General features: G+C 44.5%; 1 protein-coding gene across 1 annotated transcript in view; it reads right to left on the bottom strand.

Moving 5' to 3' along the window:
• Positions 1–16738, bottom strand: part of PPP1R14C (protein phosphatase 1 regulatory inhibitor subunit 14C) — an 80433-nt gene extending 63695 nt beyond the window's left edge. The window contains exon 1 of the mRNA XM_061130098.1: positions 16430–16738. Coding sequence (XP_060986081.1) covers positions 16430–16738 — 309 coding nt within the window. The remainder of the gene's footprint in view (positions 1–16429) is intronic.
• Positions 16739–16986: the final 248 nt, after the last annotated feature.

The raw sequence follows: 16986 nt of genomic DNA, 5'->3' as shown, positions 1-16986 counted from the left end.
TTTTCCTCCCCCAAACCCATAATCCCAGTCTAATTATGAGAAAAACATCACACAAGTCTCATTTGAGGGGCATTCTACAAAATGCCTAACAGTACTTCACACAACTGTCAAAGTCATGAAAAATGAGAAGCACCTGAGAAACTACCATAGTTAAGAGGAATCTAAGGAGACACGACAACTAAATGTAACATGGTATCTTGGGTGAATTCTGGAACAGAAAAAAAGACTCTGGATAAAAACTAAGGAACCTGAATAAAGTATGAATTCTAGTTAAAATAATGTATTGATATTGGTTCATTAATTGTAACAAATGTACCATACTAATTTAAGATGTTGCTAACAGGTAAAACTGCTTGCAGAGTATATGGAGTTCAGCTCAGTTCAGTCACTGTCATATCTGACTCTTTGCGACCCCATGGACTGCAGCAAACCAGGCCTCCCTGTCCTTCACCATCTCCCAGAGTTTGCTCAGACTCATGTCCATTGAGTCAGTGATACCATCCAACTGTCTCCTCCTCTGTCATCCCCTTCTCCTCCTGCCCTCAATCTTTCCCAGCATCAGGGTCTTTTCCAAATACTTGACTCTTCACATCAGGTGGCCAAAGTATTGGAGCTTTAGCGTCAGTCCTTCCAGTGAATATTCAGGGTTGTTTTCCTTTAGGATTGACTGGTTTAATCTCCTTGCAGTCCAAGGGACTCTCCAAGAGTCTTCTCTAACACCACAGTTCAAAAGCATCAATTCTTCCGTGCTCAGCCTTCTTTATGGTCCAACTCTCACATCCATACATGACTACTGCAAAAATCATAGCTTTGACTAGACGGACCTTTTTCAGCAAAGTAATGTCTCTGCTTTTTAATGTGCTCTTTTGGTTTGCCATAGCTTTTATTCTAAGGAGCAAGCATCTTTTAATTTCATGGCTGTGGATCTCTGCAGTGATTTTGGAGACCAAGATAATAAAGTCTGTCAACTTAGTTTGGAATACTACATTCATAATTTTTCTGTAAATCTATAAACTTTTTATTTTTAAGTGGGCCCAGCAGAAGGTGATTGCAGGACTGGTGGATGGATATTGGAAAGAGAGAGAGATGGATGGCAAAATGACTGATGGGAGGATGGGCAGGATGGCTGATGGATGGAAAATGGGTTGAGTGGCTCCAGAAAGCAGGGCAGACAACCACTGCTGAGAGCACAGAAGACGAGAAATGAGATGGGCATGAGGGTCTCAGCTCCCTGGAGGGCATGAGCCCCATTGGTAGAGAGGAGAGACAGCCGCACAGCAGTGGGCTGCGGGTGAGCAGAAGGGAGCAGACAAGCTCCCTGTTGTGTGTGTGTCTGATTCTATGCAACTTCTTGAACTGTAATCCGCCAAGCTCCTCTGTCCATGGAATTCTCCAGGCAATAATACTGGAGTGGGTAGCCATGCCCTTTACCAGGGGACCTTTGATCTGGGCAAAAAGAAGAAGAAATAGGGAGAGTCTTCTGTGTATGCATGTCTGGCACTTTACTGAGGCATCAATTTCACACCATGAAATGCACAGATTTTCAGTGTCTAGCTCTGTGACTTTTGAAGGAAAGGCTGAAGATGAAGAAGTAATTCCCTCCTTGAGCAGCAGGATGGAGGCTCCTGAGAGAAGATGAAGGGGTTGCTCACTCACACTCACACCCACCAGGTCTGCTCAGAACTCAAGCTGGCACCGTAGAGGCAGCTGAGAAGGATAGTGTCTTAGTCATAACAGTTGGCTTGAGAATTTGGATTGCACTTTGCTGTTTTGTATGTTCTCTGTATCTCATTCTTTGCCCTCCTTGACTATTCTAAATTGCTTTAAGCAAGGCAATTTATAGTACGGTGTCAAGGATAAATAAACTAGTTCCTCTTTAGAATAATGAGTGAACTCAACTGACAGATCTTCCACGTATTAAAGGCAGCCTACTATCCCTCTCTGAAGTTTAATATGGGAATATTCCAGAAGTTTGAGATGTGACTGTCAACTAAATGCTTTTAAAGTCTCAGGCTAGTTTGGGTGATGGTCTGTTTACCTAGATACACACACATACACACACACACACACACATGCACACACACGTCCTTTCATTATCTAAACATTCATCCATAGAAACTGCTTCTGGCATAAGATTACTAAATATTGAACCATCTGGGTTTGATGAAGAAATGGAATATTTTAGCTTAACAAAAGGCACTTGTCTACCAGAGATAGTACATGCTATTTTCTTTTTAGTTGTAATATTTGTAGATTGTTATCATTATAGCAAGCATAATCATGTTTTAGCACCAAATCAATGACTCATTTTCTTTCGACTTGCTAAAGACCTGCCACACCCCATCACAAGCAGGAGAAAAACCAGTTGACTAATTAGATCTGTTATGTGCAATATTAGCTCATGAGAACAGGAAAGTCATCTTTACCTGTCTGAAAATGCAACACCTTACCTGCTTGCCTTGAAACAGACTCAATTCAATTAATATTTGCAGAAATGAATAAAGCAGCTCTGTCAGTAGTACTACTGACAAAGAAAACATAAAAGATATTAACAGATGGTTGACCACAGCAGCTCAGGACAAAAATATTCCTTAGCAGAAGCAAAAGATGTTGTTTAGGATTTTTCACATTTTATTTGGAAGAAGCATTATTTCTTTACTTCATGTCAAAGGTAATATTTAGAATTTTCAAATATGAAGGATAAAATACCTACTCTGTATCTTATGGCTTATTTAAAGTGAATTTCCAACTTTTTACTTCCAAACTCCATGTAAGTGGATAAATGGAGAACATAAGAACCCCAATGCTAACTGCGCATGCAAACCTGGCAAAACAAAATAAGTAATATGCTTAACTGTGATATGTACTTGAAAACAAATGGATTTGAATTTTTCTAAAGAAACAGCTGAATCCGGTAAATGATTCTTCTGAAAAATAACAGAATGCTATAAATTGTTCAACTAAGATGCAGAATATTTGAAAATAAATAAAATAAATTAAGCAGGAAAGTTTTACCTGATGTATTGGTCAAAAATGCTAGAACACATGGAAATGATCAGTGGGTGAAGGTGAAACTGATGTTCACAGTTTCCAAGAATTGCTTCTGAGTCTTGTTCTTCTTACTGGCAATTTAAACTTGGGCATGTTACTAAGCCCCTCTGAGACTCAATTTTCTCATTTAGAAATAGGATGACCACTTACATCACAGAGCTTTTGCATGGATTGAATGGGATTATCTGATGGGACTTTATGGATTCTATCGTAAAACAAAATAAACCAATATTATAAAGAGCAATCAATTCTGCTTTCCACTTTCTACCAGAAGTGTCTATGAAAAAAAATCTTAATTTCATTTTTCTATCCTGTCATGTTAGTTCTAAATCTAACTATAAAGTGACATTCCAGGAATAAATTCCCCAGTGAAAATTAATTTGTTGAGTACAGATTTCTTCAGCCTCTTATTTAGGCTAATTTATGCTCCTCGCCTTTTTAAAAATTTATTTCCTAAATCTGCTGCACTTTCTCTCTCGAATGCTCATTTTAGATCTCAACACAAATCCTCCTCAAGTTAAAATAAATACCACCATTAGTTAATTATGAGCTGCCAAGATAAAGGACAAATAATTAGAACTGGAAAAGTCCCCAACAGCCAATATTAAAAATTATATGCCTAAAAGCTTTAAGTCAGATACATCAGCTCTTCTTAAAGGTTAGCCCAATTAAATGCAAAAAAAAAAAAAAAAAAAGGCAGATAAGACTAGCTCTGAGTATCTGCACTGTTAGATTTCAAATTCAACTTGGAAGTCAATGGTAGGGGGAAAGTACTGGAGGGGGAAAGAGGGTTTCTCTTTTTTTAAAAGCCTTCTCAATTTGATCCTTCCCATTCAAGTGGCATCACACAAGAGATTATGCAAAGGAAGGGTGGAGACACACTTTAACTACTGAAGTGACTATGGAAATCAGATGATCTTTGGGTGAACTAGTCTAATTGTCTCAGGTTTGCCTTGAAAGGAAAGACCCTCTAGTACTGCTTCCAGCATCACCCGCCCTTTAATAAATCTCCTTTTCTCCAGTGCACCATCTGGATTTATTATAGAACCTCTAAAGATCAGTCAAGGAAGTCCTAGACTTCCCCCCCCCTTTTTTTTTAAGATGAGGAAAGAAAACCTGAAAACAAAAGCCTATCATGAATATGACTTGCCAAGGTCGTCTGGCTGGTAAGCGGGCTGCCCATTAGAACAGAGGCCAGGTCATTCCCACAACATCATATTAGAAACATATTTTGAGTCATAGATTTCATAGACACCAGCAAGGTCCCACAGCCCATAAATGATAGAGCCTGCCCTGTTTATTCATTCCTGAAGTTCAGTTATTAAATGATGACTTTCTCTTACTTAAGACCTTACTTTCTATTAAAATGAAAGATAACATGTTTTTAATCATTTGCATTATAATGAATGTCAATGAATTTAAGATAATCTTCCTGAAAGCAGGCTTAGAGCAAAGGAAGAAGGACACGACCAGTAGGCAGTAAATTTGTTGTTGTTGTTCAGTCGTTAAGTTGTGTCTGACTCTTTGCGATCCCATGAACTGCAGCACGTCAGGCTTCCCTGTCTTTCACTATCTCCCAGAGTTTGCTCTCATGTCCATTGAGGCAGTGATGCCATCCAACCATTCTCATCCTCTGCTGTCCCCTTCTCTTCCTACCATCAATCTTTCCCATCATCAGGGTCTTTTCCAATGAGTCAGCTCTTTGTATCAGGTGGTCAAAATATTGGAGCTTTAGCTTCAGCATCAGTCCTTCCAATGAGTATTCAGGATTGACTGGTTGGATCTTCATGCAGTCCAAGGGACTGCAAAATTGCAAAATTCGTCTGTTGTAACTTTGGCCCTGAATGTGATGGTATCGGAAGATGGGTGTATGGGAAGTGATTGATGTGTTTTATTCAGTTCAGTTCAGTCTCTCAGTCATGTCTGACTCTTTGTGACCTCATGGACTGCAGCACACCAGGCTTCCATTTCCATCACCAACTCCTGAAGCTTGGTCAAACTCATGTCCATTGAGTTGGTGATGCTTTTTAACCATCTCATCCTCTGTAGTCCCCTTCTCCTCCTGCCTTCAATCTTTCCCAGCATCAGAGTCTTCTCCAATAAGTCAGTTCTTCACATCAGATGGCCAAAGTATTGAAACTTCAGCTTCAGCATCAGTCCTTCCAATGAATAATCAGGACTAATTTATTTTAGGATTGACTGGTTTGATCTCCTTGCAGTCCAAGGGACTCTCAAGACTCTTCTCCAACACCACAGTTCAAAAGCATCAATTCTTCAGCACTCAGCTTTCTTTATGGTCCAGCTCTCACATCTATACATGACTACTGGAAAAAACATAGCTCTGACTAGACAGACCTTTGTCAGCAAAGTAGTGTCTCTGCTTTTTAATATGCTGTCTAGGTTTGTCATAGCTTTCCTTCCAAAGGGCAAGTGTCTTCTCATTGCATGGCTGCAGTCACCATATGCAGTGATTTTGGAGCCCAAGAAAATAGTCTGCACTGTTTTCATCGTTTCCCCATCTATTTGCTATGAAGTGATCGGATCGGATGCCATGATCTTGGTTTTTTGAATGTTGCATTTTAAGCCAGCTTTTTTACTCTCCTCTTTCACCTTCATCAAGAAGCTCTTTAGTTTCTCTTCACTTTCTGCCAAAAGGGTGGCAGAAAACTGGTTCAAAATTGGGAAAGGAGTATGTCAAGGCTGTATGTTGTCACCCTGCTTATTTAACTTATATGCAGAGTACATCGTGGGAAATGCCGGGCTGGATGAAATACAAGCTGGAATCAAGACTGCCAGGAGAAATATCAATAATCTCAGATATGCAGATGACACCACCCTTATGACAGACAGAAGAAGCAAGAACTGTAATTCTACAACCTCCAGAATGAAAACCACAATCACAGAAACTGATCAAAATCATCCCATGGATCACAGCCTTGTGTAACTCAATGAAGCTATGAGCCATGCTGTGTAGGGCCACCCAAGATGGATGGGTGGAGAGTTCTGACAAAATGTGGTCCACTGGAAAAGGGAATGGCAAACCATTTCAGTATTCATGCCTCAAGAACCCTATGAGCAGTATGAAAAGGCAATAAAGAAATGCAACTACAAACAGGAGAGAGTTGCTGCCATCAAAGGACTTCCAAAGATGTAGATGCCTCCATTCTCCTCCTATAATGGACAGGGTTCCTTTACTTTCTCTTTTTCTCTTACCTAATTTAAATGGATGTTGGCGTCTTATTCCTCTTTCCCCATCTATGCAAATGTCTGTTGGAATGAATGAATAAATGAATATTCTTGCCCTTCACAAGTCTTTCCACAGTTTGCCCCAAGGGTTCTTTCAAAAAGGAAAAGCCCTTCTGTGATCATTTTATCCTCAACCATAGAGTGATGCTTTAGAGACTAAATCACACTCTGGTCTCCTTGTTTCTCAGCTTTTATGCAGTGGAACAGATTTCCAAAATGCCAATGCTGACTAAGAAAAACCTGGTGAGAATTTATTGGCCTGAACTTTTAAGCAGAGGCAGGAATCCTGGCTTTCATTCCTTGTTCCATCAAGACATGTGTGAGCCTGTTGCTCTGAATCTTATCTGCTGCTGGAAAAGCCCTCACCTCTTCCCAGTACAGCAAGCATCTCCACTCCCAAAGAAGTGAACAATTACTGTGCAAACAAAGTAATATTCTTGTACATAATGAAAAATTAAAATTACAGAGAAGAATGGCAGTAATGTGTGATTACTCCCTTTGAAGACTTTTATGACCCGGGCATCAATGCCTTATTCCATCATAATACTCTTTTAATTCACAGTTTCAAAAAACTGTGTGCTGGGTTGCTCAGTCATGTCCCACTCTTTGTGGCCCCATGGACTGTAGCCTGCCAGGCTCCTCTGCCCATGGAATTTTCCAGGCAAAAAAAAAAAACTGCATGGATATAATTCCTAACCATGAAAAAGAACCAAAACTTCATCAAGGATAAAGGAGAAGTTTTTGGGTTTTTTTTTTTTTTTTCTTTTGGCCATGCTGCATGCTGTATGTGGGATCTTAGTTTCCTGACCAAGAATTGAACCCGAGTCCCCTGCACTGGAAGCGTGGAGTCTTAATCACTGGACCACCAAGGAAGTCCCAAGAAGAGCAGGTTTTTAATACAGGCAGAGTCATACTACATCAATGCACTTAATTTGGGAGCTGTACTTCTGAAATGCATGGCACCAGAAGATGCTGCCAACTGGTCTACTGGGCCAGTTTTTGCGTCACTCACTTGACAGCCAGGTCCTGGGCCCCTGAGTGCAGACAGGATGAAGAGGCCACCCAGGCTGCAGGGACCACAAGATTCCACCTTTACGAAGCTGGCAGCAAGGCCAGGGGACAGGATTACAGAAAGGTGCTGAGACATGGGTAAGCACAAGCCAGCAAAGACCGGTCGGCCAGCTTGCTGGGGACAGCACCTGTCACAGAGGCTTCCTGGAGGAGAACAGGTAAGAGGTAGACAGGTGAGGAGGAGGAGGGAGGGAGAGGTGACCCTGGCAGAGGGAGAAAGCAAGGGGGACGGGAAGCAGGGGTGGGGTGGGGACAAGAGATGGGACCAGAGAGGGGACCCCGAGTTTTGTCTCAAGCTGTACCCTGAAGGCTAGATCGGGTCAGGATTTTGGAAACACTACAGCCATGTGGACGGGGCTCTGAAGCTCCGGTGGGGAGGGAGAGCTGGAGGTGAGGGATCAGAGAAGAAGGCCCCAGCCCAGGAACCGGAGACAGGGCTTCGCTCCAGCCTCCCCACTGGAGCCGATGTTGCCTCTGACTGAGACCTGTGGCTCAAGGCCTCTGTACCGCAGTCTCTCGACCTCCCTTCCTGAGTTACTGCGAGGACAGAACTCGCGCTCAGCAAGGATCGGGTGTGCAGTAAGAACTTGAGACAAGCAGCTGATGGGAGCAACGGCAGCATGGAGGCCATGTGACTCTGGTCACCGTGACCCTGGACAGGGACAAGGAGCAACTTCTCTGACCTCAGTTTCTTCCTCTATAATGCGAAGCAATGAAGATAATACTTCCCACCCCGTAAAGTCACTGCCAGGATCGGCTGTCGGAGATAAAATGTATACATCACCTGGCCCTTGACCGAGATCTATCTGAGTAGCAGAAGTAGTAATACCAGCAGCTCTAGTAGAAGGATTGCAGTAGTACTAGTACTCTTAGTAGCAGGAATTTGAGGGGCAAGAGACCCAAGTGTCTCGTGCTATAATACAGGTGAGACGTTGTAAGGCGCTGGACCAAAGTGGTGGCAGTGAGAAGCCACGCAGTCAGAGTCCAGGGCTCGAAGGAGCAGGCATCAACAAAGTCTCCTGACTGCTGGGTGTGACCCGCAGGGAGAGGTCAGACAAGGGAGCCAGTGTAATTTTGGCTAGGACACCTGCAGACAGCATGCCCACCATCCACCGAGGGAACCGAGGAAGCGGGCAGGTTTGCAGAGGATGACAGGAAACTCAGCTTCAGAGCAGCTGAAGATGAGGCTCCCACCAGGCATCTGAATATGTCTGGTACTCCGAAAACAGATCAGGGCTAAAAATGGAGATTGAAGAGTTGTCAGTGTGTGAACAGTGACTGAAGCCACAGGAATATTCATATCACTCAGAAAGAGGATGTAGCAGTGGGAAGAAAAATAGAGAGAATAGAGTAGGGACCCAAAGACAGGGCTGGTGTGATATCACTGAAGAGGAAGGCAGAGGAAGAAAATGCAGAGAGGAGGCTGGAAGAGCCGTTAATGATTAGGATGAGACCCAGGAGAGATCTGCTTAGAGCAAAAGGCTTCCAAGGAAATGCAGAAGGGCACCGAAGGCCTCAGAAGGTCAATGAAATAGAGACCCAAACAAACCCACTGGATTGAGAAGCAAGGAGATCCTCAGGGAAACCGTGGCAGAAGCCGACATCAGATTGTAATGGATCAACAGTGGCGTCATGGAGAAGAGAGATCTGGAAAAATAGTAAGGGAAGGAGAAGATAGGGCCACAATCAAAGGAAGTACAGGATTGAAAAAGGAAAGCATTTTTGTGGTAGTGGGTTGTTGGTAACAAAAAGAAACACTGCAACTTGTGTGTGTGCTGGGGTGAAAAGGGGAGGCTGAAAAAGCAGCCCAGATAGGAGAGAAATTAAGAGCCTACTTGGGAGGGCAGCTGGCCTGGCTTGAACACGGGAGGCTGCGAGGGGCAGTTCAGGTAACAAGAAAGGTATCTTGCAAACCCAGGTGAAGGTGTGAAATAGCCAAGTGCAGGAGACAAGAGATAGGAAAGTAGACTACAAAATGCAATTATGCACATGGTGTGCAGACCACAAGGAAAATGAAACAGACTTCACTGCTCCCTCCATCTAGAAAGAGAGGACAGCTCTGAGGTGAACAAGGGTACCCTAGGAAGCCAAGTTGTTTCAATGATGGGAGAAAAACAGAAGATACTGGAAGCAAACAGCTGCCAGAGATGAGAAGGGCAGGTAGGTTAGTGTGGTGGGGGGCACAGTAGAAGCAAAGGAAAAGAGTGAACAGGACACTGGAGGAAGAAGTTCAATTTTCAAATGAATTCTCTCAATCTAAGCTTAAAAATCAATCAGCTGCAGCTACCGTCTTTAAGTTCCTATTTCAGACAAATAAGTCAAGGAAGGTAGGTGTATATCCAAAAATGTTGAAATCAAACAGTAAAGATGCAAGAGCTTGATATGGATGGCTGTTTAACAAAACCCTAAATTAGTATTTTTCCATAGCCAGAAGTATGATAAAGGAGCATCGCTAAATAATCCAGGACTAAAACAACAATGACTTTTCAGAAGTTTTCTGAAGGTTGTTCCTTTTTCATTCATTCACGCGAATGCTTAATGGTTGAAGAACTGAGCCCTCCTAGGGACACAGATGAAGAAAATTAAAATCAACGCTGCCTTCAAACTGTTGATGCCTAAAGACCCCAATGCTGGGGAAGACTGAAGGCAAAAGGAGATCGGGGTGGCAGAGGATGAGATGGCTAGGTAGCATCACCAACTTAATGGACATGAATTTGAGCAAACTCAGAGAGATAGTGGAGGACAGAGGATCCTGGCATGCTGCAGTCCATGGGGTCGCAAAGAGTCAAACACAACTTAGTGACTGAACAATAGCAACTTCTCTCCACATAAATGAAAATTCACAAGGACTTCCAGAATAAGGAAGGTGCTAGAAAAAAAGGGGGGGATGATACTTGCTCATGTTCAAGTTCAAAGACACATCAACAACTGTGACCCCATATACATCTCCAAACTCTACCACTAACTAGGTATGAATACTTCATTTTCTTCCCCACTCCTGCCCTCCTATATCATAGAGAATGATCAACAGTTAGTGGCTGGTTATGGTTCCAACTGGGGCTTCCCAGGAGGCTCAGTGGTAAAGAATCTGTCTGCCAATGCAGGAGATGCAGCGGGAAGATCCCCTGGAAGAGGAAATGGCAACCCACCCCAGTATTCTTGCCTGGAAAATCCCATGGACAGAGGAGCCTGATGGGCTACAATCCATGGGGTCACAGAGAGTCGGACACAACTAACTGACCGAGCACGCATGCATGCGTGGTTCAAACTACACCAACTAAGTTCCAGCTCCATGCTCTGACCCACTCAGAACTTCTAACCACCCCGCCAAGGGGCCAGGATGATTCCCTTAAACACAGGGTAAAGTGGCACTCAGCGAAGTTAATAAGGAAGTTGCCTCATCTCAGCACTACTCAATGCAGGGGCCAATGTAGCTTTCAGGTTCACCTCACTTCAAAGCATTGACTCTCTTAACCACTGCCTCCACGTCAGATTTCCCCAACCATTGTTCCAAAGGGAACTTGTTAAGCACAGTTTTCTTTTCAGCCTTTGGCAATTTCGAATTCTTTTATTCATAGACTTTTAAACATGTTTAATTTAGTCCATAATATTTTACAGATTGAGTTTATGGTGTTTTCTTTAAGCAGTTTTTTTTTTTTTAATTGGAGTATAGTTGCATTACAACGCTGTGTGTTTCCACTGCACAGCAAAGGGAAACCAGGGACATAGATACATACATCCCATGTCCTTGGACTTCCTTCCCATTTAGGTGATCACAGAGCTATCGTTCCCTGTGAGTAGAGTTCCCCGTGCTATACAGTAGGTGCTCATTAGTTGTCTATTTTGTACGTTAGGGGCTTCCCTGGAGGCTCACACAGGAAAGAATCTACCTGCAACACAGGAGACCCGGGTTTGAGCCCTGGGTCAGGAAGATCCACTGGAGAAGGGAATGGCAATCCACGTCATAGCAGGGTATATTTGTCAATCCCAATCTCCCAATTCATCCCATCCCCCCTTCCTCCTTGGTATCCATGTTAAGCAGTTTTGTTGAAAAGTCAATTCATTCTCAAATAGCTACATAAGTGGGGATTCACCACATTATCCGCACATCATCTTCTAGACAGCAGTTTCTACCTTCCAGCAAAGCAAGCTAACTTGATGTAGTAGACTGGGAGTTGAGAACAAAGTAAGGACCTGAACTGAAAAGAAGAGGCCTGATCCAGGAACAAACCCACAGACACCTGTGTCCCTCCGCATGCAACATCAGTCAACCCAGAAGTTACCACAGCTGTATCCGGGAGCAGGCAACCTACAGGGGTTCACAGAGAGTGCCAGGTACTGTCCCATCGCAGGAAGCAGTGGTTGGGGTACGTCTGGCTTTCTGGACACAGCCCTGCTCTGCTGTGTTCCAGCTGAGGGGCCTCAGGCAACTTCTAGACTTCTCTGAGCCTCAGTTTCCACATCCATGAAATGGGACTATCAAAGGTTGTTACTAGGAGTACATGAACCATACCTGATACAGAAAGTACTTAATAAATTTTAGCTTTGTCTCTTAAATATGTTTAAGTGTTTCCCTTTCTGCAGCAGTACTTTTTTAATGGCAGGTCACAACCCCCAAATGTGTGATGAAATCAATTTAGAGGATCAGAGCCAGCAATTCTGGTAAATTAAATAGAACAGAATATTGTATTTAAATATTAATAAAGTCATATTTTATATTAGGGGCTTCCCAGATGGTGCTAGTGGTAAAGAACCTGCCTGCCAATGCAGGAGACTTAAGAGACATGGGTTCGATTCCTAGGTCAGGTAGATCTCCTGGAAGAGGACACGGCAACCCAGTCTAGTACTCTTGCTTGGAGAATCCCATGGACAGAGGAGCCTGGCAGGCTACAGTCCATGGGGTCGCAAAGAGTCAGACACAACTGAAGCGAGTTGGCATGCATACATGCATGCATTTTATATTAACTTGGTAATTTTTCTTTTGCGTACATGGTAACATTAACTGGTCTTTGTGAATCTCTGTATCCATCCATGTGTCAGTGTAGGTATCAGGAAGCAAGGGAATTTCTTTCAAGGGCCACAATCAAAATATTTTGAGAACCACTGATTTACAGAATGAAGATGGTAGGGAGAAAGGGAAGATGAAAAAGTGTAATGTGCTAGAAACCACTTTTTAAAATGCAGACATCATGTTGAGGTTTGACAGAAAACAACAAAATTCTGTAAAGCCATTATCCTTCAATTAAAAAAATAAATAAATTTTTTAAAAATGCAGACTGATGCTGGAAAAGGAAAGTCCTTCTGAATGGACAGTCAGGATCACCAGGGGATGCCCTCCGTGTACAAGTCTGTTTACGCCTAGGCTGCTGCGAGGGTTTCAGTAATCCGAGATTAACAATAGGCTTTTATTTCCAAAGCAAATCAAATTGCAAAACTGGAAGTACTGATGTTATCTTGATGCTGAGCAAGATGAAAAAAATTGACATGACTTATCCAGTAAGTCCTCTTGCAATACTTGTCAAAGTAGACATTATGCCAGATATCAAATGCTCTTTAAAACCATCAGGGTTTGGGAGAGATATGAAAATGTCTTAAAACAGAAATCCTGACATGTTGATATAGAGTTAACCTCGCAGTTCCAGGATAATCAAATTCCTAGGTGAAAATGTAACTACCTGTACAAGTAGACGAAATGGAAAATAACTATAAACATAACCATTTTAGAATCTATAAAGACATTTATGTTTATATCCAAAAGGCTGTGCTGTTTAACGATACTATGTTTAGACTGTGTAAGAGGGGTCACAGCCCCGGGCCACTCCTGCCACAGGCATTTTCCTGCAGAGTACCAGGTGGATTTACCCATCCAGGACCGGTAAGCCTCTATCTGGTTTTAGGCTACACTTCAAGTCACCAGCATCCCCTGATCAAATACGCAGACACTTCCAAAGCATGAACCAGGTCCTTCCAGGTCCTTGGTTGGAGCCAGAGGCATGGTTAGGGGATGGCAGAGGGTGTGGACAGACTGGACGTGCAAGTGGACACAATACACCAGGTAGGATGGTATCACAGGTGAACAGCCAAAGGAAGCAGGCCCTGGGCCAGAGAAAAAGGTTCTTTGGATCAGTTCTGAGCTCTGGGAGATCTGGGAATTCACGGTTCAAACCTTGCTTTCTGGGTCATTATGAAGATACAGTTGTCAAGGTAGGAGGAACCACATTTTAAAGAAACACTCAATACCTTGATTCATGACTTTTAAATATTCAGACACATACTGTGAGGCCTCCATCTGTTCTCTTACACAGGACCCTGCAGAGTTAGAAGCAGGCTTGGTGGTTAGAACATGGACTCAGAGTCCATGCCATCTACCCAGTGCCATCCACCAGCTATGGATCTTGGGAAAGCCTCTTACTTCAGCTATGTCTTCCAGTTTCCTCGTCTATAAAACAGAGAGGATAACAGCACCCTGTCCATATGGGTTGTTGTAAAGACTAATGAATCAGTGTACACAAAGGGCCTAGAACAACATCTGGGACCTAATACAAGTACTCCATAAATTCTCTTTGTGTTATTCTCTATACAAAACTGATTGGCCACTGCAAACTTCTAGATAAAACCACAGCCAGGAAGTTATTCTGTGTATTTCTCCCCCCCTTCCCTGACTCCTTTCTAATTTAAAATATCGCACTTTATGGCACCCTAAAAGACCACTATTTCCTATTCTGAGAAGGACAGGGCACCTAACTGCTGACCTTCCTGATGCAAGTTCTTCTGAAATTACATATGTGTTCATCTAGAAAGCACCCAACCTGGCAGACAGCTCAAGCCTTTGGCTGAGCTGAAGTCTGGCAAGTTGGCTTTCCATGTCAATTTCATACACACACCATTTGGACATTTCCGAACCTTCATATTCAGGAGATTCAGAGCTACAAACCAGCTAGGTCCTTCTCAATTTACACACCAGAGGCTGAAATACTTGAAACTATCAGCAAGGAAAGGCTACCAGACCAGAGAGCTGAAGCTAAAAATAGAGCCCTACTAGTGGAGAAAGAGATGGAAGAAGACAGTCCTTTATATGGCTACTTATTAGTCCACAGGCTTTTTATTATTCAGTGAAGGTGTAGCATCAGCATAGTATTTATAAATTGCCAACATGACTTATAGCTCTTCAACCTAACATGACAGAACAAGCAACTCGAATCTAGAAATACCTGCCACATTTTAATAACAAGCTAGCAGCATATAGCATCTTGTGTCATTTTACCACAAAACCTCTCAGATCTTTAGCTGTTTGCTATATGTGGAGGTCTGCAATATGAGAAGCACAAGGAAAAGCTGCAAGGTCATATTTACCCTTTAAAATAGGTACCTAATTTACATGTTTAATACAATGAGCATTCAATCTTCCATTTTTTTTTTACCAGTTACTCTGAAGATTTTTGAAAAGACATGATTTACCAACCTTGCTAAGATGCTGGAACTCTTTCCCAAGCTACATGTAATTGGTCTGCCATAAAAGGAGCATTACTAAAGCATAGTTAATTTCAACAGCAGTTTCTCTATTAACCCAAATCTTCTCTAAACCCAAAATGGAGCATAAAGACTAGTATGAAATAAATGAAAACTAACTGGATTCTACAGAGGCAAGACTGAGTCTTCCATCCACCCCCACAGTAACCCCATCGAAATCAAATATATTGTTTCTTTAAAGAGTTTTGCCAACTTCCTACTTTAAAAACACCATAAACACTTTCGTTTTGGGCTAGTTTTTATTTACGCAATTAAAATGCTTTTATAAGAGCTGGGCTGGAGGAACAATATATTTTTACAAGCCCATTAGTCATATAGTCAAGCTTCATTATATCATAATCATTCATCAGGAGTCCGTAATGAGAATGCTGTTTCCTCGCGCCATGAGAATATTAAGGAAAATATGTATTCACAATAGGCCATAAAACGTGTGAAATCCAAACCAGAGGAAAAGCCAGTGGGTTCATCTGGCTTTCATTTTTGCTGAAGAGGGTAACAGCCGGATGAAAGCAAACCCAGCTTTAACTCAGAAGCCATATCCTTAATTATTAACCCTCTTCATCCTTCCACCCTTTCCAAACTCCACTCCCTTAAGAGAAGTAGAATACTTCATTTACAACTACTGCCATTAAAAAGACTCTCCTGCGAGAGCATTTTAGCTTCGGTCATTTTTCGGTAACCACAGTTTTGTTACAGTTTGTTCTTAATATTTCTCCAAAAACACACCAATCCTTTCTCCTTACGCGGCAGACTTGCTACAGGCTTAGCCCCCGAACTGTGGGAAGTAAATGTCGCGGCGGAGGGGGAGCTGGGGAATTCCCAGCTCACCCGCAGGCTCCCTTCCTCCACCCAGCACCCTTCCAGGTTGCCCAAGGCTCTCATTCTGCGCCCATCAACGCGAGTAACTCAAACTGGGCAGGAAGAAAGAGACCTGCTTCAACAAAGCCCAACGCGTGCAGCTTTGGTAAGGCAAGGACGAATCGTGGGGACACGCGTCGGGGCTGGCTGGAACAGGGAACGCGTTCAGCTTATGGTTTTGTGATGTTATTTCAAGAACGCAAGGGGCCTCTGGGATCCCCAGAACCTCTCCTCTCGGTGAAGCGGCTTTCAGTCTCTTCCCTGCTCCCTCTCCACGAAACTCGGGGTTGCCAGGATCCCCAGAGCAGGGAGTCCTGTTCTTGCGCGCAGCTGGGTGAGCCCCTCCGAACCCCACTTTGGGAAGCTGCAGCTGAAGCCGAGGAGAGCCCAGGGGTGGGAAAAAGGCAGTGCGCTGAGCAAGACCCGGCCCTCCCCACGACCATCACGGGCCCCCAGCTCTCCGGACACCCGGCAGCTGAACCCAAGCAGGATGCGCCCCGGCACCAGAGGGCACCCTGGGGAGAGAACGCGCCGCGTCTCGCTCCCAGCCCTGGGTCCCCAGGAACCAGGGCGGCGCGCAGCCGGGAGTCGGAGCCCTGGAGAATTCCTGTGTTGGCACAGCCGGGTGCGCGAGGCCCCCCACCCCGACCCTCCCGGCCCCGCGCCCAGGTACCTCGCAGCCATACAGCTGTCCCAGCTGCTCCACGATCCACTCCTCCAGCACCAGCCGTTTCCGAAGCTCCTTGCGGTCGTATTTCACCGTCACTTTTCCCTGCTGGTGGCGCCGCTGTTGCTGCTGCTGCTGAGCGTGCCCGGCGGCAGCCGCGGTGGCCACGGGCGCCGAGTCCTCCCGGGAGGAGCCCGAGCCGCTGCTCGAGCCGGGGCTGCCGCCGGCGCCGCCCCGGGGACTCTGGAAGAAAACCCGCGCGCCGCCGCCCCCGGCCCCGCCGGCCGCCTCGCTGCTGCCCGTCGCCACCGACATGTCCCCGCGCGCGTAGGAGCCGGAGTGCGGCCCGGAGGAGGACAGGCGGAGCGCCAGGCGCCGCTACCACCTCGGGCCGGGCAGCGGCATGCGAGGGCTTCGCCGGCACCTGCTCCTCGCCGCCGCCCGCTCCGGGGAGGTCTGGAGGAGCACGGGCGGGGGAGAGCGGGGAGGAGGCAGGGGCGGGGACCCAGCCTTAAAGACGCCGCCGACGACCCTCTCGGTCCAACCGGGGAGGCGGATCCGGC

Source organism: Dama dama, chromosome 26 (genome assembly GCF_033118175.1).
Source record: "Dama dama isolate Ldn47 chromosome 26, ASM3311817v1, whole genome shotgun sequence".
Classification (NCBI taxonomy): domain Eukaryota; kingdom Metazoa; phylum Chordata; class Mammalia; order Artiodactyla; family Cervidae; genus Dama; species Dama dama.
This window is presented reverse-complemented; position numbering and strand designations above follow the sequence as displayed.